The sequence below is a fragment of the Rutilus rutilus genome (assembly GCF_951802725.1).
Source record: "Rutilus rutilus genome assembly, chromosome: 13".
NCBI classification, from domain to species: domain Eukaryota; kingdom Metazoa; phylum Chordata; class Actinopteri; order Cypriniformes; family Leuciscidae; genus Rutilus; species Rutilus rutilus.
The window spans coordinates 8970007-8995750 of NC_140218.1; the positions used below are offsets into that span (position 1 = coordinate 8970007).

General features: G+C 36.0%; 1 protein-coding gene and 1 long non-coding RNA gene across 5 annotated transcripts in view; one reads left to right on the top strand and one right to left on the bottom strand.

Moving 5' to 3' along the window:
• Positions 1-1532: 1532 nt before the first annotated feature.
• On the bottom strand, positions 1533-8936 carry LOC311302136. 2 transcript variants are annotated; one of them, XR_014629536.1, is made up of 3 exons: positions 8326-8936; positions 3957-4042; positions 1533-2505 (listed from the first exon to the last, which is right to left on the bottom strand). It is a non-coding gene; the product is annotated as an uncharacterized lncRNA (long non-coding RNA). The 2 variants fall into 2 exon arrangements; XR_014629537.1 differs by having other exon boundaries at positions 8422-8931.
• A 1526-nt stretch (positions 8937-10462) lies between these two features.
• The window catches only part of LOC311302397 (interferon-induced very large GTPase 1-like), a 65800-nt gene continuing 50518 nt past the window's right edge, over positions 10463-25744 (top strand). Inside the window, exons 1-2 of one of the 3 annotated variants that reach the window (XM_084428218.1) lie at positions 10463-10580; positions 20994-21032. In XM_084428218.1, the coding sequence (XP_084284344.1) occupies positions 10565-10580; positions 20994-21032 (55 nt within the window). In that variant the 5' untranslated portion in view covers positions 10463-10564. Of the gene's footprint in view, positions 10581-19773; positions 19889-20993; positions 21033-25744 lie in introns of those variants that run through there. The other 2 variants (XM_084428217.1, XM_084428216.1) reach the window with 2 other exon arrangements.

Consider the following 25744-nt stretch of genomic DNA (forward strand, 5'->3'; position numbering starts at 1 on the left):
GTTTTTAAATATGAGTTTTATAAGTTAATTAGAAGGAATACATGTTTAACAGCCTAAATATAAAATATTTAAGGTATCTATCCCTGCAGGCGGAACCAGAAGAGATGTCATCATTTGCCATAAATGGGCATGTAAGTGTGACGCATCTGTTCAGCTGGGTTGTTATTGGCTGTGACTTTATCGCAGAACTCGCTGTGATTGGACAATCGTTTAACACATATAAAACGGCGCTTCATGTTACAAAGTATGTTTTGGTGTTATTATTACGTTAGTTATAGATTAAGCTAACTATAAAGTGTCTCTATGTTGTGAGAAGTTACTCCTTTACTGAGATCCTAACCCTAACCCTAAGCATGTCTGCACATTTCAATGAACTACACAGCACCATGCTTCTGGTTCCACTGATAGAATGACAGAGACATGTGGGTAATGTAGTTTAAAACGTTTAGTAATGAAACAATAAATGTTAAATAAATAATATATTTAATGGACAACTGGATATCTAAATATGTTCATTGTGCAAACCTTTATGACATATATGAGGGACAGGCTGAAATTTGATATTTTACTGTGAGCACTTTAAAAATAACCTTTATGCCAGCTTTCCATATATGTCTGATAACTGTGGCCAACATTATTTATTAAACATAGTATAAGCAGTTGTCCTGCCGATTTTCTCTTTGATACACTAACCGGACTTTGAGTTACAGCCATTTGAAATGTGCATTTTTTTGCTCTTCTGGGGGCCGTTGCTGGGCCCCTGGAGGTGGAAGGGCAATACAATCTACACAGATCTACACACAGTATTACTATTACACAAAGATAATGCACCATTCAGTAAAACAACAAAAAAACAGTGCCAACATTTCCTTTTCACCCCTTCTGATTGCTGCTTATATGCCTGACATCAGTAATGTCTATGCTTTCATTTGAAAAGCAGTAGTAGATGTACTAGAATGATCAACATGGATCATCTTCAATTATGCTTGAAGTGTTTATAGGAAGATAGCCCACTGCAGCCTCTTGTAATTTAGTTTCCCTTTATTTCACTGAAACGTGACATACATGCAAGTATATGCAACTTATGTTGCATTGTTGTCCCAAATATCATTAACCAGATCTAAGTTTTTTTGTTCTAAGTAAAATAATCATGGTCATTAATTATATGTAGTTGTTTTTAAATTATGAATTTAAAACTAAATTACTAAAGTACTAAATTACTAGTACTAAATTACTAAATTAAAATGACTAAAACTAAATTAAAAATAAATACTAAATAAATAAGAAATTAAAATTTCTAAAATAGAAAATTCTATTCACTGTACCAAACACCACTTTCAATACACAATATTCACCATACTTTATTAAACAACACTTTATTGGAGGACTTTATTAAACAACACTTTATCAATAAAGTTGATAAAGTAGCATAAAGACAAATGATATTCAAGATAAATAAAAATGTGTCTTTAAAAAATACATTAACATCATGTTGATCCATTCACATCTGCTGAAGCCATAAACTGAGTGCCAGAGAATCATATTCAGTCACCTACAGAATTTTATATTGTGTTGGAATATAATGATTCATTTTCACTATGTATAGTATATTAAAGGTATATCAATTATATTCAAATAAATGTAACAAAAGCACAAATGAATGGACACAATTTTGAAAGCATATTCCAATATTTAATGTCAAACTGTTTAAAGACAAATGTAGTGCCAAAACTACAGCACAACAGTATAAAAATCAGTTAATTAAAAATATCCAGATACAGGGGCAATCTATTATAGTGACACATACATTAACATTAAAAAATTGCTATGATGAAGTTATATATTTACAAACCAAGAGATGAGATTCAACTTTATGTGAAAATACATTTGTTTCTTTGCTTTAAAGAACAAATAGGCAAAAACATAAGCACAACATTTTACATTCTCAACTTTCATTCTATATCCTTGTGATTATTGGTCACTTTTATTGTAACTATGCAATGAATATGTCCTTTAGCAAAACACCTGATGAGCACTGACCCTTTTTTATAAAGGCATTAGGCAGAAATCAAGGACAGTTTATGAAGCTGAAAGAGAAAACAAAATGCTTTAACAATATGGAAAAAGATAAATCAGTATTTTCAACATTGGTTCTGCATATATCAAATAGATCACGAGGAGGAGTGGGACTACATGAAGACTTTCAGAAACTGAGACAGAGCAAAGGGTGCACCTCGCTGGACACATCCTACACATGCCCAAACAACAACACCCAAACACAGTGATGAAGTGGACACCACCAGGAGGATGCAGGAGACAGGGAAGACCAAGGAAGACACAGAGACAGATGTTTCACGAAGACCTGAAGAATGTCAGTGTCCCATGGGAAGATGTGAAGAACCTGGCCACGGATCGAATACGTTGGAGGACACTTGTTGCCCAATGTGCCCAGCACAGCACTTGATGATGACGTTGTGAGTTTATCCATAACTGTGGGATATTTTTCTGTAAAGAGTGTTGCATAATTAAATGTTAAAAGCATTTTTATGTTATAAGTTCACTGATATGTGGGCATTTCTATGAATAAAAGTATGTCTATAAAAGCAAGCAATAATCGTATGAAAATGATTTACATGCAAACGGGTAGGGCAGTGTAACTGCTCTGATTACGACAAAATAATTGAGTATCTGATGACATGATAATGTCAGATAAGCTTTTCCACTCTTGCAAACAGAGGTAGGTTATGAGGTGTGGAGAGACATCATGTATCACTGGAACATAAACAGATGGGGACCAATTTGTAATAATTGTAATAAATACAATGCAATTAATATCAACTTTCTAACAGTGTGTGGGACATCCGACTACTTTCCAAGAAGGGGCTCAACTGATTTACAAATATCGCGATAATTCTGTACAGGAATTGAGGCAGTAGCCAATGACAGCACTAGGAGTAAAAGCTGCAGGATTGTGTACGAGTATACAAATATGTAAGAGTATCGTACGAATTTGACAACTTGTTAAATCTTGTGAATTATTAAGACCTTCAGACTATGCTCATACTGATTGGGCTATGGGTTTTGTGAGAAAAGGTTTAAAGGGTTAGTTCACCCAAAAATTAAAATTCTGTCAGTAATTACTCACCCTCATGTTGTTCCAACCGCGTAAGACCTTCGTTCATCTTCGGAACACAAATTAAGATATTTTTGATGAAATCTGAGCCATGTTTCACTCCTCCATAGGCTTCCAGTGTGACCGAAACTTGCTGGCCCAGAAAAGTTATTAAAGAGATCGTTAATATAGTCCAAGTGACTCCAGTGGCTCAATCTTAAGTATATCAAGCGACGAGAATACTTTTTGTGCGCAAAAACAAACAAAAATAACGACTTTATTCCACTATTCATTTCCTTCTCTCTGGATGTCTAGTTGGTTCGCGTAGTGTTTTTGCGCAGCGCGTCTGTGTTACACGTCACCACGTAGGCTCACTATTGGCCGACGCCGGTCATGTGTGTGTTTTGTGATGACGTGCAACACAGACGCGCAGCGCAAAAACACTACGAGGCCCAGAGAGAAGGAAATGAAAAGTGGAATAAAGTCGTTATTTTTGTTTGTTTTTGCGCACAAAAAGTATTCTCGTCGCATGATAAACTTAATGTAGTGCCACTGTAGTTACGTGGACTATTTTAACGATGTTTTAATAACTATTCTGGGCCGGTGAGTTTCGGTCACACTGGAAGCCTATGGAGGAGTCAAAATTCTGTCAGATTTCATCAAAAATATCTTAATTTGTGTTCCGAAGATGAACGAAAGACTTACATGGTTGGAACAACATGAGGGTGAGTAATTACTGACAGAATTTTCATTTTTGGGTGAACTAACCCTTTAAGAAACAACAAATGCTTGATAAATTATTTGATTTAGGGTTAAAAACAACACATACATTGCAAATATTTACCTATGCAGCTTTCCGTCTCCTCAGTTTACTTGTCCTCAAACAATATGGGGCTGACTGAGTCCGAAAGGCCCTTTTGGTCTTTTCAGCTGAAAAAAAAGAAAAGAAAATATCATTATGTATAATTAATAATAGGATTCTTTAAAGGACAAAGTACTGCCTTACAAATATTGGATGTTACAATATAAAGCATTAAAAGCATGGCAAGTGTTGTGTTTAATATGCATTTACAACAAATATCACTTTAAAACTACCAATTCTGGAGAATAGCATGGTAAGTTTTGTGATTACTGCCCTGTACTACACCAATCACAGAAAAACTAAGGTTACTGAGGTTTAAAGCATGGTAAGTTTTGTGGTTACTGTCCTTTTACCACACCTATCACAGTAAAATTAGGGTTACTGTGGTAAAAGCATGGTAAGTTTTGTGGTTACTGTCCTTTTACAATACGTATCACAGTAAAATTAGGGTTACTGTGGTATAAGCATGGTAAGTTTTGTGGTTACTGTCCTTTTACCACACCTATCACAGTAAAATTAGGGTTACTGTGGTAAAAGCATGGTAAGTGTTGTGGTTACTGTCCTTTTACCACACCTATCACAGTAAAATTAGGGTTACTGTGGTAAAAGCATGGTAAGTTTTGTGGTTACTGTCCTTTTACCACACCTATCACAGTAAAATTAGGGTTACTGTAGTAAAAGCATGGTAAGTATTGTGGTTACTGTACATTTACAATACGAATCACATTAAAACTACCAATAGTGTGGTAAACGCATGGTCAGTTTTGTGATTACTGTCTTTTTACTACACTTATCACAGTAAAACTAATGTTAATGTGGTTAAAGCATGGTAAGTGTTGTTTTTACTGTGCTTCTACTACAAATACAACAGCACGTCACGTGACAGACGGTGTTTAATCACCCTGTTTAGAATTAGAAAGCAATGAAACGCAAAGCCTCCGTGGCGATGACAGATATAATGCAGTGACTGAATGTGAGCTAATCTTATTAATATCGACAAACAGAAAAGACATTATATCACACATTATTAGGACAGCGTATTAATTACTTACCAACATCTGGCACACGTGAACTGATGCCAAATATCGCGATGTGTTCGGAACGAGACTTCTTGCAGCGCGATTTCATACTGATAAAATATATTTTTTTAAATATCAATAAACAGCAAAGCAATCCAGCTTCCCTGGCAATAAGATCGAAAAATAACATTAAAAAAAATACATAAACCATGGTCCATGACAAGATAAAATCTCGTGAATTAATGTTGATTAAACAGGTTCTCTGCTGCAGCCCGATAGGCAGAAAGAATCGTGCTGTGATCACAAAAGACGCTTCCCATTTAAAATACATTAGTTTAAAAAACGTGCTGGTATTACGAAAATAACGAAATAAACGTGCCCGTGTCACGAATCAATAGATTAAATGATGTGACCATTCGCCCCCATTAGAGATTATGAGTTATGTTTCTGTACAAAAATAATAATAATAATAATAATAATAAAAAAATAAAAAATAATAATAACACGTATTTCTGCATGCACCTTCGGCATCTGCACGAGATGGAATCGTGAATCTTCGTACGATTGAGGGGCGGGACGATGACGTTAACTATAATACATTTCTGCGTGCAATGCATACGCATTTTCAATCAATAGAAGTTTAACGGGAGGGTTTTGCGTACCATATGAACGCAAAATGTGACTGCGTGCAATGCATACGCATTTTCCGTCAATAGAACTTTAACGGGAGGGTTTTGCGTACCATATGAACGCGAAATGTGACTTTGGCGTGTAAATACTACGCCAAATGAAAATGAAAACTCGTGGTATAGATAGTGGCGGCTCCAGAGATTTTCTGTTGCAGGTGCTATGGGGATGCTCAACACTTAAGAGAAGGTGCTTTGAATTTTGGGGCGTTTCATTATGGAGGTCGCATCGGACTACCCTTGGTATACACATGCGTACACGCCCGCATTAACTATACTCCTTCCACGACTATAAGCATACTGTATATATATGTAAATGTATTTAATGAAAGGAGGTATGCAGCAACAATTTTTGGCAATCATCAATCTGGTGCACTTTGAGAGCTAAATTAAAAGCTCCAACCCATATTCAGTGTGCAAATTAAACAGAAAAATTCAAACCTCTTTTAGTTACAGTGTCAGTCTACATTACACTACTACATAATAATAGTTATATAATATTAATCCCATGATAGTAATAGCCAGATATTGTAAAACAAATGCACTGAAAAATAAAGGAAACTTTCATAATCAGTTTTGAACTAATTTCTATACTTGAAAGAGTATATTTCTATACTTCACATTAAAGATGTGATTGGGCCAGCCCAGTGTCAATCAAGAAAAGAACCAATCAGCCGCTGATCTACGTGTTTCATAGGCTGGTCTGTCAGAAGAAAAAAACTAATGCTGACTTTTTTGACCAATGCATTACACCGGCACTAACCCATGCGCCGCCAATTAAGCAAAACAAAACGAATGGGCCGCCGATGTATGAGTTTTATGGACCGTTAAGACAAAAAAAAAAAAAAGTATGAGATGTATCGGCCCAAAAAGCACGTCTCAGCCCACCGGGAATCTCCCGGTAGTCCCGATGGCCAGTAGCCTACATGCCTGGACGTCACACTTTAAATCCTACCTGTTGCCTTTCACCATCCACTTATTTAGCTGCTGTCACATTAATTGACATGCCATCTCATTTTCCCTCTTTCTTTTTCTATTTTTAGTCCCCGACAGCTTTTTTGCTTTATCCATCTTTTTTGACGACCACTCACTAACGTTATTCGTTCCTGCATGCTCGCGCAGCGCTCATGACGCCCGCTCGCGATTTTTACATTTTTATCTAATTCCTATTTTTAACATCATGAAAAAGACTATTCAAACATGACATTAAAATATAAATATATAAAAAAAAAACATACATTTCTTGGGGGTGCTGGGCAGGTGCTATGGCTATTATAGGGGGAGCTACAGCACCACCTAGCTCCCCCCTGGCGCCGCCACTGGGTATAGATACGCAGTAGTAAGAGACTGGGTTGGATGTCAACAATAGAGCCTGACGGCTTAAGCCGGCAAACTATTTCTTGAAGATATTCAAAAGAAATAGGTTTGAATTGACTAAACTCTGCAGTCTGCACAGCAAACAGAGTAGATGGACGGATCAGAATCAGGGTGAGATATCCCCCGCCTGATAGAATTAATCTTGTCAACAAAGAATCTCAGAAAATCCTCACACATTGTTTTTGACACAGCAGGGTACTTTGAAACCGTTGGGTTGACAACAGTGTTAAAAACAGTAAAAAGAGTTTTTGGCCTATGGAAATTATTATTGATAATGTCTGCAAAATACCTTGATTTCGATTCTTTCATTGCCTTCTGATAATTAAATAATGAATTTCTAAATAATTCCAGCGAAATCTGAAGCCGGTCCTTTTTCCACTTTCGCTCCGCCCGTCTACAGATCTGCCTCGAGGCACGGACGTTATCGTCAATCCAGGGTTCAGATCTAGGTTTGAGCTTTAAAGTCTTTACAGGAGCAATTGAATCCAAGATAATCAAAGAAGTCGAGTTAAAATTAAGTAGGAGCTCATCTGGACTCAGATCACACTGACTTATGTCAACTGTTTGAACAGCATCACAAAAAGCTAATGAAAAGGATATGCTAGTAGATGGAGTAATTATTCTAGATTTACGAACACATTTAGTAGCTTTAGTACAAGTTGGTACCCAGGGAACAGAAAACATAACAGTTTTATGGTCAGAAAACCCGTTTTCAGTTACTTCAAACTCATAAAGTGAAATGCCATAAGAAAGCACAAGGTCAAGAGTATGTCCCGACTGATGAGTTGGGACATTCACATACTGAATGAAATCAAAGGCATTAATCAGATTAGAAAATTCTTTAGATAATGAGTCCGTTATGCAACACACATGAATGTTAAAATCACCGAGGATTAACAGTTTATCAAATTTGGGTAAAAATTCCCCCAAGAAGTCTGCAAACTCGTTTAAAAAATGTATATTGTGCTTAGGAGGACGGTATATCAAAGCAACCAGTAGAGGACCATTCAGCTCAAATGTAAACAACTGCAGTTCAAAACTCTGATAAGCATGAAACATAGTTTGGCTGCAAGAAAATCTGTCTTTAAAAATAGAGATCAGTCCTCCACCACGGCCTGTTGTACGTGGTGAATTAAAAAACAAACAGTTTTGTGGCAAAAGATCAGAAAACGGACTTAAGTCCCCATTTGTAAGCCAGCTTTCAGTAATAAATAAAAAATCAAGGTCCCGCGAGGAGAAGAAGTCATTAATAATAGCAGTCTTATTTACCACTGATCTGGCATTTAGCAACGCTATCCTTAGACCAGGTAGATTTTCAGTCAACTCCGAATTCCGAATCCGAGAAAAACGTTGAAGATTACTCACACAAACTCCAGCGCGGTAAAAACGAGGCGAGCCGTAGGCAGGTAGCGGAGCAGCTTCAGCCATAGTCATTGAAGTGTTCTTATTCCATTGATACACTGGGTCCAGAGAGCGCCAGCGAATGGAGAAATCGCCGACCAAACCCTTCACATGGAAACCCAGAAAGGATCGACGCGACTCTTGTTGTTGTTGAGCCAGGAAATGCTTCAACTTAACGGCAAAGCCACCCCGTCTTCCGCGTTTTCTCCTACGCCTCCTCACCGGTAGAGACCACGGCCAGCGGCGCAGGGAACCAGGTATGGACGTCAGAAACGGAGATGAGTGAGATGAGCCGTTTCGCGCTTGATATATCAGATCGTTTGTACTAGTTTGCAAACTTAAAAGAGTTAGTCTGTCATATATCAATATTGAGGAAGCGCATTGTGTTAAATAAAAGATCAAACAGCATAAAACAAACAAACTAAGGACTGGACCAGGCGTCCGACGGCAAGCCACACACAACGGCGCCATCTTGGATCAGCTACCAGGAGTCTTATTGTTTTAAATCAAATTGTCTTAAATGCGTCTGCATGCTTAAAGTGATTGTAGCGGGTATGGGGTGGAATATACTAATTAATATGAATGACATGCATCAAAATCTTTTGTTTATTTGTGATAATCTTAGCACTTTATTATTATTGTCTAACCTGTATTATGAATGATATATTACGAATTGCTTTGTTCCTTTTTTGTAAGTTTTGGACAAAAGCATCATCTAAATATGTAGCCTAAAATGTAATAATAATAATAATAATAATAATAATAATAAAAATAATAATAATTATTATTATTAGATTTTATAACTATAAATGAATTCACGTAAGACAGTAATATGTTTATCATAAAATAATTTATGAATGCTTTATTTTTAAGCAAAAATTATGCAAAAAATGTAGGCCTATTTTATCCAAAACTGTAAAAGGTTAGGTTATGGCCTATAAAAATAAAGCATTGATAAATTATTTTATGACAAACATATTACTGTATTACTAAGTGAACGCAAATAATAATAATAATAATAATAATAATAATTATTATTATTATTATTATTACATTTTAGTCTACATATTTAGTCTACATATGTAGCCTAAAATGTAATAATAATAATGATAATAATAATAATAATAATAATAATTATTATTATTATTATTATTACTACATTTTAGTTTACATATTTAGTCTAAATATGTAGCCTAAAATGTAATAATAATAATAATGATGATAATAATAATAATAATTATTATTATTATTCGAGTTTATAACTATAAATGAGTTCACGTAAGACAGTAATATGTTTATCATAAAATAATTTATGAATGCTTTATTTTTAAGCAAAAATTATGCAAAAAAATGTAGGCCTATTTTATCCAAAACTGTTAAAGGTTAGGTTATGGCCTATAAAAAAGGAACAAAGCAATTCGTCAAATATCAGTCATAATACAGGTTAGACAATAATAATAAAGTGCTAAGATTATTACAAATAAACAAAAGATTTTGATGCATGTCATTCATATTAATTCGTATATTCCACCCCATACCCGCTATACAATCACTTTAAGCATGCAGACGCATTTAAGACAATTTGATTTAAAACAATATACAATAAGATTTGTTAACGTGTTCTTCTAAAATAAGAGCGAGCCACAAATCCGTGAGTACAGTTTACAAACCCGTGGGAACGGATTGCGAAAGCGTGGGAATGGATTGTGAATTTGTGGGTACAGATTGCAAAAACTGAAGGCACGGTTTACAAATCTGAGAGCGCGGATTAGAAACTCGTGGGTACGGTTTATTAATCCGTGGGCACGATTTGTTAAACCGAGGGAACAGTTTGAGAATTCGTGAGTACGGTTTATAAACTGAGCGGACGGATTTCAAAACCGTCGCCACGGATTGTTTTTTTTTTTTCTCCAGGTGACTTCCCGGGCTCCGTAGGCTACTACGCCTTTAATCACTCTTGCGAGTAATTTTGAAGGTGGAGAGTAGCCTATTAGAGCACACCCTCCACACATGACACGACACACACACACACACACACACAGGCGTGTTCTCTTCTCCATCTTAGAGCAATCTTTTACTTTCGATTTTGTTACGAACATGCAGGCTAATGGCGTCCAGTTTAGGTAAGACTCAAATCAGACCATATTAATATGTTTAACGAGCCAACTAACATATTTACTGAAATCCTAACTGCAATCATTGTTTTCTTTTTTAAATAATACAGTAAATATCTAAATGCTGGAAAATATGTCGGTACAAGTAGGATAAGGCCTGCTTAACGGAAACGCGCTTTTCTTCCATCGTAATCTAACGGAGCAACGCAGTTTGTTCGAATGCGTTTTCTTGTGAATAGTAAGACAGCGAGGCATGTGATAAATGTGATATAGCCTAGCAGAATTAATAATAATAATAATAATAATAAGTTTGTCACCTCGAGAAATAATAAGGTAGCACAATTTTCAGTAATATATCAAATTAACCATTTCTTCAAAGGTTGTAACTTGGTTGTAACTGTATTTCGCAACACTCATACAGGGCTAGTAGACCTATTCCTGCAATCTTTTGCTCATACTGTAAAAAGACGAAGTTTAATTTTTAAACGTTTTTGAGCATGTTTGCCAGAGTAAAAAGGGTTGAAATTACTGTGGTGGATTAGAAAAGTGGAGAAAGTTTTTGTTATGAAATGTGGTCTCTGTTTGAATAGTAAAACAACAACGCAATTAAGTAATTAATTAAACTAGCATTAATCGTGCTAGTTTGGGCTAGAGGGTGTTTCAAAAGCATGACAGTAATACATAGAATCAACCAGAAAACATAGGGGAACATCGTGTGCTCCATTCTAAGATAATGTAGGCTACGGCATAATGATGCAGAAGGCTGATTTATAAAGTTAGCGGCACCGTCATAGAAGTTCGTTCTGATATGTGCGCGATCAGACAAAACATAATTTAAGAAAACAAGATCATTTATCGTAACGAGTAACGACTACTTGCGTGAAAGACTAAACATGAAAACTTTAATCACTCTTGCGAGTAATTTTGAGGGTGGAGAGTAGCCTATATAAGAGCACACCCTCTACCCACACATGACACGACACGACACACGCACACACACACACACACACACACACACACACACAGGCGTGTTCTCTTCTCCATCTTAGAGCAAACTTTTACTTTCGATTTTGTTACGAACATGCAGGCTAATGGCGTCCAGTTTAGGTAAGACTCAAATCAGACCATATTAATATTTTTAACGAGCCAACTACCATATTTACTGAAATCCTAACTGCAATTATTGTTTTCTTTTTTAAATAATACAGCAAATATCTAAATGCTGAAAAATATGTCGGTACAAGTAGGATAAGGCCTGCTTAACGGAAACGCGCTTTTCTTCCATCGTAATCTAACGGAGCAACGCAGTTTGTTCGAATGCGTTTTCTTGTGAATAGTAAGACAGCGAGGCATGTGGTAAATATGATATTTGGCAGAATTAATAATAATAATAATAATAATAAGACAAAGTTTGTCACCTCGAGAAATAATAAGGTAGCACAATTTTCAGTAATATATCAAATTAACCATTTCTTCAAAGGTTGTAACTTGGTTGTAACTGGATTTCGCAACACTCATACAGGGCTAGTAGACCTATTCCTGCAATCTTTTGCTCATACTGTAAAAAGACGAAGTTTAATTTTTAAACGTTTTTGAGCATGTTTGCCAGAATAAAAAGGGTTGAAATTTTAGATTACTGTGGTGGATTAGAAAAGTGGAGAAAGTTTTTGTTATGAAATGTGGTCTCTATGGGGGTATTATTGTTGCAATATTCCAAATAAATAGATTAATATTCACAAATAAATGTAAAGAGATTCACAAAAAAGTATCGAATTCACAAATAAATAGATTAAGATCCACGAATAAATTAAAGAGTTTCACAAAAAAAGATAAAATTCACAAATAAATAAAATGAGATTTGCAAATAAATAAAATATTTACAAATGTTTTATTATTTTACAAACACAACTCTGCCTGGCATTTATTTGTGAACCGCTTTCTGTGCATTTGTAAATCGCTGCACACATTTGTGAACTGGTTCCTGTGCATTTGTGAATCTCCTCACGCATTTGTGGATTTTGAAACACTTCTAGCGTCGACGTGCAGACAGATCCACAAATAAGTGGACTCCACCCACCGCCTACTCAAGCCAATCAGTTAACGGCCACATCGAGCTGGCCAATCGTAGCACGTTCTCGCTTCAACCAATCACGTTTGGCTTTACACTCGGGGCGAGAACTGGGGCACGTTCAAGTCAGAGAATGTCTAATATGGCGAGAAGTTTCACTCTCAGTACACTTCCGGCTTCTGAACTGGTTGCAGTTCCACTCTGATTCCATATGAGGGCGCTCACAGGACGAGTGCAGAATGAATGGAGGTCAATGGCGGTATACCCCTCAAAATCCACTTTTCTCAGGATATAATTTTTTGTCTAGTAATTTGAATGTTGTATTCGAAAGGAGATGCAAAGAAATTACACATTGCTGGGTGTTAGATTTTTTAGAGTCACTTATTTGCTTTAAAAAAGTCTTTCAACATGTCAATGACGTCAGAATGCTGACGTCATTAGCAGAATGCTAGCGTGTTATGGGCAACAACAACTCAACCTGTAAGAAATCAAAACGACATAAGTACTCATTCATTCAACTTTCGACCTAAAACCCATGTTGAACTTGCAAAATCTACAATCACATCTGAGATTTCTCAACGGCAATCGGGTGAAAGAGACAAATTTAGCCGTCTAGCCCCATTGACTCCCATTCATTCTGCACTCATGGCGAGCGCCCCCAGTGGAACTCTGGTGGTACTACAACCAAAATTCGGTACAATAGGGCTTAATAGGGAGTGGACAGGCTCTCCGTAGACGGGCTCTGTTCAAGTTCAAAACGGTGCGCAACGTTTTGCTACGGTTTCCGGGTTGAACGTCATGTTTCCTGGAAACGGCATGCACCGGTGTGCAACGGGGTTTGAGATACGTTTTCTCTTGTTTGGTGGGTGTGTCAGAACTGCAATCCAATCAGCAGCAACATGTATATAAAGCACGCGGTATTAAAGTGAACTCGCACAATGGGTTCAAGGAAAGTCATTTACAAATGTGTTCGATGCAGCTCGTATAAGCAACAACTGAGGATATTAGAAGACATGTTTGTAGTAAGTTTTATTGTAAAAATATAGGATATCAACATAATGATGTAGTTGTTTATATTTTTAGCTTCATTGCAAGTGTATGACATTTGGTATAGAAATAAACAATGGTAATTAAGCTTTTCCTAAAAATGAGAAAGAAAATACAGGGTATTAAAACAGTATTAACTACAAATAAAGTCAGTATGTGATATGTTTTAGTCTGAATTAGGTAAGATGTGTGCTTCCATTTCAGTTTCCACAAATCCCTTCACTCGATTGGGATGTTCTCTTTTGTTTGTCTCTTTTCTCTTTTCGGGCATATTTTGTAGTATTAAACACATATTTATACCGACTTCATCAGGCTCAGAAAATTCTTCACAAAGAACACAAAGAATGGCCTTCTCAGCTGCCATAGTTGCAACTCTTGCGTCATCAGAACAGTAGCTATGTTTCCATCAACTTGTCAATCGAATTATCTGAAGTTCGGTGAAAAAAAATCATGCAAATAAAGCTGCTGAAAGTGTGCTTCCATCAAACGGCTTTAAAGCGAATAAAAACCTGTGCGTAATGACGTCACATGCTGTTTTGCGATCAAATTGGTATATCGAATTGATTTGAGACATTTTAAGGTGTTTCCATTCATTTTCGCACTGAATCGCACAACATTCAAGCAAACATTTGCGAACAAAGTTTTGCTAGACAAAATGGATCGCGCCATCTACCAACAAATGATCAATATTGCACAAGTTGTAATAGTGCAGAGTCCTGCACGGGTCCATTTTTTGAGACCGCCCCCGCACGTACCCGCAAAGTTCAGCAGATCTGACCCGTGCCCGCGATAAATCGCACACAAGCTAAAATCATTCAATTTAAAGTGCTTTATTTTTTGTGCTTTATTGAGACCACCCCCGCACGTACCCGCAAAGTTCAGCAGATCTGACCCGTGCCCGCGATAAATCGCACACAAGCTAAAATCATTCAATTTAAAGTGCTTTATTTTTTATCTCGCACCTCTCTCAACATCACCATAGCCTCATGAATGGGCTAATGAGCGCTAAAGTGCGCTTTGTTTTGGGCCATTCAAAGTAGCCTAGGCTACCTCCAGATCATGCGGGCGCCTCTCCATGTCCTGATTATATTGCCTGAGATTTAGCTCTTATTTATTAAATCCAGGAAAATGGTTGATTAAACATTGATTAAAATTAAGATACAATTAATATGAAACGAAATTCACTTTAAAGAAAGTCTTTCTACAAAAACAAACTTAATAAAGTGGTCAAAATCATGTCTGCCCACTCCATTTGTCTCCCGATATTCGGGATCATCTTATCTTATTCATGCTTTTTTCACTTTTCATATAATCAACATAAAAAAAAAAATATATATATATATATATATATATATATATATATATGTATAGGCTATATTATTTTATTTAAACATGAATATGAAACTAAATCGTTTTTTAATGACAGGGCTAAAACACAGGCTTATTAGCCTGCCCTACAATCATTGAATATTATTTTGCTTGATTGACGGGTTTTTATTTAAAAGAAAGAGCGTAGCCTAGGCCTATAATAGGCTATGGGCAATTTATATACACAATACTTAGGCCTACTAAAATATAATTTATATTATTTTATTGCATTTGTATTAGTTGTTTGAAGAGTAAAAAAAAAAAATCGGTCGATCTTAATGCAAGTTTACAACCGGCCATTCGGTCGGACTGGGGAAAAAAACATTTATTGGGTCGGTCCTAAATTGACAGGATCGGTCGGGTAACGGCAAAGAATATTTTTAAGGATGCCCAAAACACAATATTTGCGAGTGTGTAATGGCAATTTAGACAAACAAATATTGCACATATTTTTCATCCGCTACCCGCCCGCAAGGAGTTCATTATCCGCCCGCATCCCCGCCTGTGAATTTTAGGAATGTCACAATCCATCCGTTTTAGCCACTTTTATGCGGGTACCCAACCCATTGCAGGACTCTAGGTGCTTATGTGACAGCTGATAGCGACATTATTTGACTGGTATGGCATTTCTTAGATTTTTGCTATAATAGCCGTTTTATTTTTTCTGTTAAATTCAATTCAAAAAGTATCTCGTCTCCTCGTTTGTCCACGTTGTTGACACCGGCCATGTGTGCAAACCAGACAGTATATAATGGATGCAAACTGGGCGGAAATTAACTAAAACTTTTTCTTTTGTGGTGGGTTGTACCCATAAAATGACCTAAAACTTAATCGCAATCCATTATTTATTAGGTAAACAACGTTTCCATCAGCGTTTATCGCATAAACCGTTTATCGATCAAGATAAAATCCGATGAGACCGACCGTATTTCATTTTAGTCGATATTCAAGAAATTCAAGAAATTCAATCGAATTTTACTGTTTCCATAAGGCATTTTTCATTCGATAGCACATAATTCGAATAAAAACGTGTGGATGGAAACATAGCTAGTGTGTTCAACGCATCACCGTTTCTGTTTAAAAAACGTTGTGCAACGTTTTGTAGGGGCTGAACGCAGCCCTGATTCTTGCATCCTTGAAAGGAGCAGTAGTAGCGCTGAACTGTTTGTGTGGTAAAAACACTCTGTTTTCATAAGATTTTAAGGCCTCTTTATATTTCCATCAGGATACACTCAGGGAATTATGATAATCAGAGATCCCGAGCATCATAAACAGTCTCCGGCAAGAGGCGCGACACAGCGCATCAAAAGCAAATAGGCACTATCTATTCACTGCTGCCGTAGCAGTTTCAAATAATGTAAAACTAGCATGTTTGAAACGTTAACATTCCCTATGTGATGTCTGCTTAGCTGCAGACATGCCTGCATGTACTCTTAACGGCTCTGATCGTAGCCTACTTTGACTAGTGCTGGGGTGCGTTCTCCGAAACTACCTTAACGCTACGTCGTTCTTAAGTTGTACCTTAAGAAGTACCTTATCGTTAATACGTGGTTTCCGAAACCTTCTTAGTTAAGTATACCTTCTGTAAGTCATACGTTCGTAAGGTTGGTCTGGAGCGCTCTTAGCTATATCTTATCGCTTCTGACGGTTCATACCGCTAGTGGCCACCACTACGCAAAAAGCTTTTTTACATCGCAGTTTAATTACACATAGAAAATTTTATATGAACATTTAATATAAAATCTGATTTAGTATTAAAATTAAATTTTTACTTTACTTTAAAATTTTACACATAAAATACTTAAGTTGTTATAGCCTACACCCAGTAAGTGTTTTCATTATTAAAGTTTCCATACACTAATGGTTGTTAGCTTTTTTAATTACTATCCTAAGGCACATCAGCTGGCGAACCATTTGACAGAAAAGGCTTAGGAGTCTATATAAAGAAAGATGAGTTTACACAAACTTTATAGCTATGGCAGCGAGACAGCGAGTACTTGTTTTAAATCAAAGACGGCGCCGTCCGCGGAGCCAGTTAGTGTGGCTGGTGGATAATCAGCATACGTTGTGGAGAACATTAACACACTTATGGCCGTAAGGGTTTGGGATTGCACACTTGCTAAATTATAAACACATAGCCTACTCATATTTATTTCTGCATGTACATATTTCAATGAGCCCCGATAAATGCAGTTTGTACTATTTCTTTATAAAGAACATTGTTTTCTCAATACTTTACCTATACCGCTGTGAAGGAAAGAGCGCACAATCGATCATCGAGGCATCGATATCAACCTATTCAGCGCCTCCACCATGGACAGCGCCTGCTAAGGTCGAACTTAAGAAGGTTTACCTTAAGCAACATCCTAAGGTATAGTTCGGAGAACACACGTAGGAAAGGTATACCTGTAGTTAAGGTGTACCTTTTGAGTCTTCGTAGCGCGCTAAGAGACAACGTTATCGGAGAACGCACCCCAGGTTACTTGAAAAATCATATTTCGTGATAGTGTCCAGGGGTGCGTTCTCCGATAACGTTGTCTCTTAGCGCGCTACGAAGACTCAAAAGGTACACCTTAACTACAGGTATACATTTCCTACGTGTGTTCTCCGAACTATACCTTAGGATGTTGCTTAAGGTAAACCTTCTTAAGTTCGACCTTAGCAGGCGCTGTCCATGGTGGAGGCGCTGAATAGGTTGATATCGATGCCTCGATGATCGATTGTGCGCTCTTTCCTTCACAGCGGTATAGGTAAAGTATTGAGAAAACAATGTTATTTATAAAGAAGCGTTTTAGAAATAGTACAAACTGCATTTATCGGGGCTCATTGAAATATGTACATGCAGAAATAAATATGAGTATGTGTTTATAATTTAGCAAGTGTGCAATCCCAAACCCTCACGGCCATAAGTGTGTTAATGTTCTCCACAACGTATGCTGATTATCCACCAGCCATGTAGTTGACATACACTAACTGGCTCCGCGGACGGCGCCGTCTTTGATTTAAAACAAGTACTCGCTGTCTCACTGCCATAGCTATAAAGTTTGTGTAAACTCATCTTTCTTTATATAGACTCCTAAGCCTTTTCTGTCAAATGGTTCGCCAGCTGATGTGCCTTAGGATAGTAATTAAAAAAGCTAACAACCATTAGTGTATGGAAACTTTATTAATGAAAACACTTCCATACACTGGGTGTAGGCTATAACAACTTAAGTATTTTATGTGTAAAATTTTAAAGTAAAGTAAAAATGTAATTTTAATACTAAATCAGATTTTATATTAAATGTTCATATAACATTTTCTATGTGTAATTAAACTGCGATGTAAAAAAGCTTTTTGCGTAGTGGTGGCCACTAGCGGTATGAACCGTCAGCAGCGATAAGGTATAGCTAAGAGCGCTCCAGACCAACCTTACGAACGTATGACTTACAGAAGGTATACTTAACTAAGAAGGTTTCGGAAACCACGTATTAACGATAAGGTACTTCTTAAGGTACAACTTAAGAACGACGTAGCGTTAAGGTAGTTTCGGAGAACGCACCCCTGGACGCGGGGCATTCATTGATAGTAAACGGATGCCCGCACTTCTTCTAGATAGATAAAAGATAGATTAGATTAGAAGATAGATAGATTCTTCTAGATAGATAGCCTCGCACGGGGTAGACACCATGCAAGAAATTACAGGACATAAGATTTTGCCTTTTAAAGCACAATCGCGGTGACAAATAGCAATAGGACATAAATAAATGTCAAGTAGAATACCAAATATGAGCCCAAATGACCACCCAATATGGAACGGTACGAGCCTCAGCATCAGCGTGTGCTGCAAATAAAAATCTTGCAATGCAAATTAAAAACTCGTGTAGCTATTTATGGGTTGAACCCAGTTATTCATTAGTCAGCTACTTGATGCTTTTCTGTTCTATCTTGAATAACGTGACGCGTCCATAATGCGATATTCCCATAACAGAGATGTAAAGGGCTGTTTCTCTGTCTTTTTTTCAAGGCTCATAAAAATTGTGGCTTGGCTTGACAAGCAGTCTAATGGTGTAATTCTAACAAAATCCAAATTTTAAACATATTTTATGGGCCTTTACGCGTACACTTCTTATTTGAAATGCAGATGAATGATGAATGAGCACAGAGCAAGATCGCCCGAGTGTAAAGCCAAACGTGATTGGTTGAAGCGAGAACACTACGATTGGCCAGCTCGATGTGGCCGTTATCTGATTGGCTTGAGTAGGCGGTGGGTGGAGTCCACTTATTTGTGGATCTGTCTGCACGTCGATGCTAGAAGTTTTTCAAAATCCACAAATGCCTGAGGAGATTCACAAATGCACAGGAACCAGTTCACAAATGTGTGCAGCGATGTACAAATGCACAGAAAGCGGTTCACAAATAAATGCCAGGCAGAGTTGTGTTTGTAAAATAATAAAACATTTGTAAATATTTTATTTATTTGCAAATCTCATTTTATTTATTTGTGTATTTTATATTTTTTTGTGAAACTCTTTACATTTATTTGTGGATCTTAATCTATTTATTTGTGAATTCGATACATTTTTGTGAATCTCTTTACATTTATTTGTGAATATTAATCTATTTATTTGGAATATTGCAACAATAATACCCCCATAAGAGGGTGTTTCAAAACCATGACAGTAATAGGCTACAAAGAATCAACCTATATTAGAAAACATGGGGGAACATCGTGCGCACACACACACACACACACACACACTGACAGACACAGGCGTGTTCTCTTCTCCATCTTAGAGCAATCTTTTACTTTCGATTTTGTTACGAACATGCAGGCTAATGGCGTCCAGTTTAGGTAAGACTCAAATCAGACCATATTAATATGTTTAACGAGCCAAACTACCATATTTACTGAAATCCTAACTGCAATTATTGTTTTCTTTTTAAAATAATACAGTAAATATCTAAATGCTGGAAAATATGTCGGTACAAGTAGGATAAGGCCTGCTTAACGGAAACGCGCTTTTCTTCCATCGTAATCTAACGGAGCAACGCAGTTTGTTCGAATGTGTTTTCTTGTGAATAGTAAGACAGCGAGGCATGTGATAAATGTGATATTTGGCAGAATTAATGTTGCAACCTAATAATAATAATAAGGCAACGTTTGTCACCTCGGGAAATCATAAGGTAGCACAATTTTAAGTAATATTTAATCAAATTAACCATTTCATCAAAGGTTGTAACTTGGTTGTAACTGTATTTCGCAACACTTATACAGGGCTAGTAGACCTATTCCTGCAATCTTTTGCTCATACTGTAAAAAGACGAAGTTTAATTTTTAAAAGTTTTTGAGCATGTTTGCCAGAATAAAAAGGGTTACGGAGATCCACCCATGCGCTTCAAAAAAGCATTTTGAATAGGAATAAGAGCAAGAAATAAATAACAAAGAGCATATTTAACTAACAATATGCGACTAATCTTTGATTGCCTTCAATATTAGATAGATATGTATACTGCATAAACTGCAGCCATTCCAGACAGTAGCCTATATAAATCTCAATCAAAAACAGGGAAAATAAAAATATTTTGATTGTTTCTTTTATTTTACATTTTTTTTTTCACTTGTAAATATTGTATTCAATTGACAGATTTGTGTTAGTCTGCAAAGACAATGCAAATATCCCCCAGACAAGGAATCAAAAAACACGACTGGCGGTAAAAAAATAAAAAACTATTGTTCAGATGTAATTAGTATTGATTAAATGAAAAGTGTGTAATTTACTTATCCCCATGCAGAAAATTAACTTTCATGTTTTATGAAAGAAAGAATATAATACTGAGGTGGAATAACATGTTGACAAATTGTTCTTTTTATGTGAATTATTTATTTAATATAAAGATAACATAATCTGGTAAAAGATTTTCTGAAATTTTAAATTGCATGCTATTTTCTTTTGCAGTGAAAAGAGGACGATGTCCATCTCTTGACCGACCTAATAGTAAGTAAACAAGTATGATAATTAATAATATTCAATACTGAAAATATCATCAAAACCCTTGAGAAACTGTATGTGTATCAGGGAGGTTGATAGAAAGGAGGGGGTTACCATTTCCACTCATTCCGAAGGCATTTACTCAGCTGCTCCAAGAACTTAAGTATGCAATCTGAAATCTGCCATGCTCATGGACTCACTTCAGGGGCAGACTGACCTCTGGACTTTCTGGAGAAGTCTGGCCTGGCTGGTTCATCGTCAAAGAAAAAGTGTCAGGTTAAGTGACATTGACGGCCAACAAAAGGAGGTGCTAATGCTCTCTTTTTTTGTTGTTGCTTATAATAAACCGCAAGGCAAGCAAAAAACGTAAAGTTAAAGGCAGTTGGGAGAAGCTAAAAGAAACAAAAAGCGAAGTCCTTAGAGTCTGACGCTACAAAATGCAAAAAATAGGCCTAACAAAGATGTTTGGCAATTGTTCTGCAGTGGCAGTAGCCCTCATCTTGAGCCTGATGAGAGAGCCGATGGTTTTGGTGAATCTCCTGTCAGGACAGTTACATCAGGTTACCTTTGCCCTCCTCTCTCACTGTAGAGCATGTAGCCTATTAGTCCATGAGCCAGGGGGGTTGATCGGTATCAACGGGGGGGCAAATGCTATCATTGTTTTTTGGCAAGGTATACACCCCTAGTATTAGAAAAATCACGATAGCAGTGCAGCGGTGGTAGCGAAATCACTTTTTTCAGCTCATGAAGTTACTAATCCCCTAAAATAAATTCCGTTTTTGAAATCTGGTGTATATCTGGTTTAGGCTCATGCTAGGGATATTGTCAATATTCTATAATATGGTGCTTGGTATCGTTGGAAAGGGGACCTTTTAGGCTTTCATTTAAGCCCAGTACTGAATCTGTCTGACAAACACAGAGGTCACAAGACTTCTTTAAACCAGAAATAACACACATTTTTTCACAATTTCCGCCTAAACTGTATGCTTTCTTTTATCCCTGTGGCATGAAAGAACACCATGGACACAAAACTCAACAACTTCAATACTCAAGGCACTCTGATGACTCAGAAAATGTATAATATACCCATACTATTTATTTGTGGGAGCCTTAAATTAGACTTCTGCAGCCAGCACAAGTCTTCAAATTAGAATAGAGCCAATAGAATGGACAAATAGAATACCCTATTAGTCCAGGGCCAAATGGCCTATTTATTCATGTACAGTTGTAATAAAAAAGTAATTGTTTCAATAGTGTTGTCAGCATAACACTTGTAAGTGGTTTAACAAAATGTTTCTATCATGTATTTTGATATTCACCCACTTTCAGTTAGAATATCAGAAAGTAGCTCATGCACGGAATGTTGATGGATTTTGACAGTTTGACAAGGTTTTTTAAAAAGTCAGTTTTGTGAAAAGATTGTTTGTTCAGTTGACTGGTTATAACAACACTACCAACTATGCCATCTTCAATCAACTTCCATTGAGTTCCAAGGGTATTTAATGTAAGTACAAAATACCTTTTCTCTTGTGCTTGTGAATTGGTGGGGAATAGTATGACTAATGTCAGCTTGGCGTTTTTAGCAGGCTAGCTATCTAGCAGGCTAGCTAGCTTGCAGGTTAAACTGGCTGTCATAGATTAATCATAGACTGGCATAGATTAATCTATGAAACAGTGTAACAGTAACTGCTACAGTGCAGTCAGGGCTCTCAAGTGTCACGTGACAGTCACTCATTTCGGTCTTTTGTCACGCCCTTTTGCCACACATTGTATTTCTCATGCGGGAAAACTATTTATAATATATTTAATATGCCGCAGCGCCCAAAATGTCTCTGGCCGCGCCAGTCTCATTATGGAATCGGCAGGAATCAATCGCTGTAAAAATCTATTATTGTCTATCCATTATAAAAGTGCATCTATCCATTATAAAAGTGCATCTATCCATAATAAAAGTGCATATATCCATTATAAAAGTGCATCTATCCATTATAAAAGAGCATCTATCCATTATAAAAGTGCATCTATCCATTATAAAAGTCCATCTCTCCATCATAAAAGTCCATCTATCCATTATAAAAGTCCATCTCTCCATCATAAAAGTCCATATCTCCATCATAAAAGTCCATCTATCAATTATAAAAGTGCATCTATCCATTATAAAAGTGCATCTATCCATAATAAAAATGCATCTGTCCATTATAAAAGAGCATCTATCCATTATAAAAGTGCATCTATCCATTATAAAAGTGCATCTATCCATTATAAAAGTGCATCTATCCATTATAAAAGAGCATCTATCCATTATAAAAGTGCATCTATCCATTATAAAAGTGCATCTATCCATTATAAAGGTCCATCTATCCATTATAAAGGTGCATCTATCCATTATAAAAGAGCATCTATCCATAATAAAAGTGCATCTATCCATTATAAAAGTGCATCTATCCATTATAAAGGTCCATCTATCCATTATAAAAGTCCATCTCTCCATCATAAAAGTCCATCTATCCATTATAAAAGTCCATCTCTCCATCATAAAAGTCCATATCTCCATCATAAAAGTCCATCTATCAATTATAAAAGTGCATCTATCCATTATAAAAGTGCATCTATCCATTATAAAAGTGCATCTATCCATTATAAAAGTGCATCTATCCATTATAAAAGAGCATCTATCCATTATAAAAGTGCATCTATCCATTATAAAAGTGCATCTATCCATTATAAAGGTCCATCTATCCATTATAAAGGTGCATCTATCCATTATAAAAGAGCATCTATCCATAATAAAAGTGCATCTATCCATTATAAAAGTGCATCTATCCATAATAAAAATGCATCTGTCCATTATAAAAGAGCATCTATCCATTATAAAAGTGCATCTATCCATTATAAAAGTGCATCTATCCATTATAAAAGTGCATCTATCCATTATAAAAGAGCATCTATCCATTATAAAAGTGCATCTATCCATTATAAAAGTGCATCTATCCATTATAAAGGTCCATCTATCCATTATAAAGGTGCATCTATCCATTATAAAAGAGCATCTATCCATAATAAAAGTGCATCTATCCATTATAAAACTGCATCTATCCATTATAAAGGTCCATCTATCCATTATAAAAGTCCATCTCTCCATCATAAAAGTCCATCTATCCATTATAAAAGTCCATCTCTCCATCATAAAAGTCCATATCTCCATCATAAAAGTCCATCTATCAATTATAAAAGTGCATCTATCCATTATAAAAGTGCATCTATCCATTATAAAAGTGCATCTATCCATTATAAAAGTGCATCTATCCATTATAAAAGTGCATCTATCCATTATAAAAGTGCATCTATCCATTATAAAAGTGCATCTATCCATTATAAAGGTCCATCTATCCATTATAAAAGTCCATCTCTCCATCATAAAAGTCCATCTATCCATTATAAAAGTCCATCTCTCCATCATAAAAGTCCATATCTCCATCATAAAAGTCCATCTATCAATTATAAAAGTGCATCTATCCATTATAAAAGTGCATCTATCCATTATAAAAGTGCATCTATCCATTATAAAAGTGCATCTATCCATTATAAAAGAGCATCTATCCATTATAAAAGAGCATCTATCCATTATAAAAGTGCATCTATCGATTATAAAAGTGCATCTATCCATTATAAAGGTCCATCTATCCATTATAAAGGTGCATCTATCCATTATAAAAGAGCATCTATCCATAATAAAAGTGCATCTATCCATTATAAAAGTGCATCTATCCATTATAAAAGAGCATCTATCCATTATAAAAGTGCATCTATCCATTATAAAAGTCCATCTCTCCATCATAAAAGTCCATCTATCCATTATAAAAGTCCATCTCTCCATCATAAAAGTCCATATCTCCATCATAAAAGTCCATCTATCAATTATAAAAGTGCATCTATCCATTATAAAGGTCCATCTATCCATTATAAAGGTGCATCTATCCATTATAAAAGTGCATCTATCCATTATAAAAGTGCATCTATCCATTATAAAAGAGCATCTATCCATTATAAAAGTGCATCTATCCATTATAAAAGTCCATCTCTCCATCATAAAAGTCCATCTATCCATTATAAAAGTCCATCTCTCCATCATAAAAGTCCATATCTCCATCATAAAAGTCCATCTATCAATTATAAAAGTGCATCTATCCATTATAAAAGTGCATCTATCCATTATAAAAGTGCATCTATCCATTATAAAAGAGCATCTATCCATTATAAAAGTGCATCTATCCATTATAAAAGTGCATCTATCCATAATAAAAGTGCATATATCCATTATAAAAGTGCATCTATCCATTATAAAAGAGCATCTATCCATTATAAAAGTGCATCTATCCATTATAAAAGTCCATCTCTCCATCATAAAAGTCCATCTATCCATTATAAAAGTCCATCTCTCCATCATAAAAGTCCATCTCTCCATCATAAAAGTCCATCTATCCATTATAAAAGTGCATCTATCCATTATAAAAGTGCATCTATCCATTATAAAAGAGCATCTATCCATTATAAAAGTGCATCTATCCATTATAAAAGTCCATCTCTCCATCATAAAAGTCCATCTATCCATTATAAAAGTCCATCTCTCCATCATAAAAGTCCATATCTCCATCATAAAAGTCCATCTATCAATTATAAAAGTGCATCTATCCATCATAAAAGTCCATCTATCAATT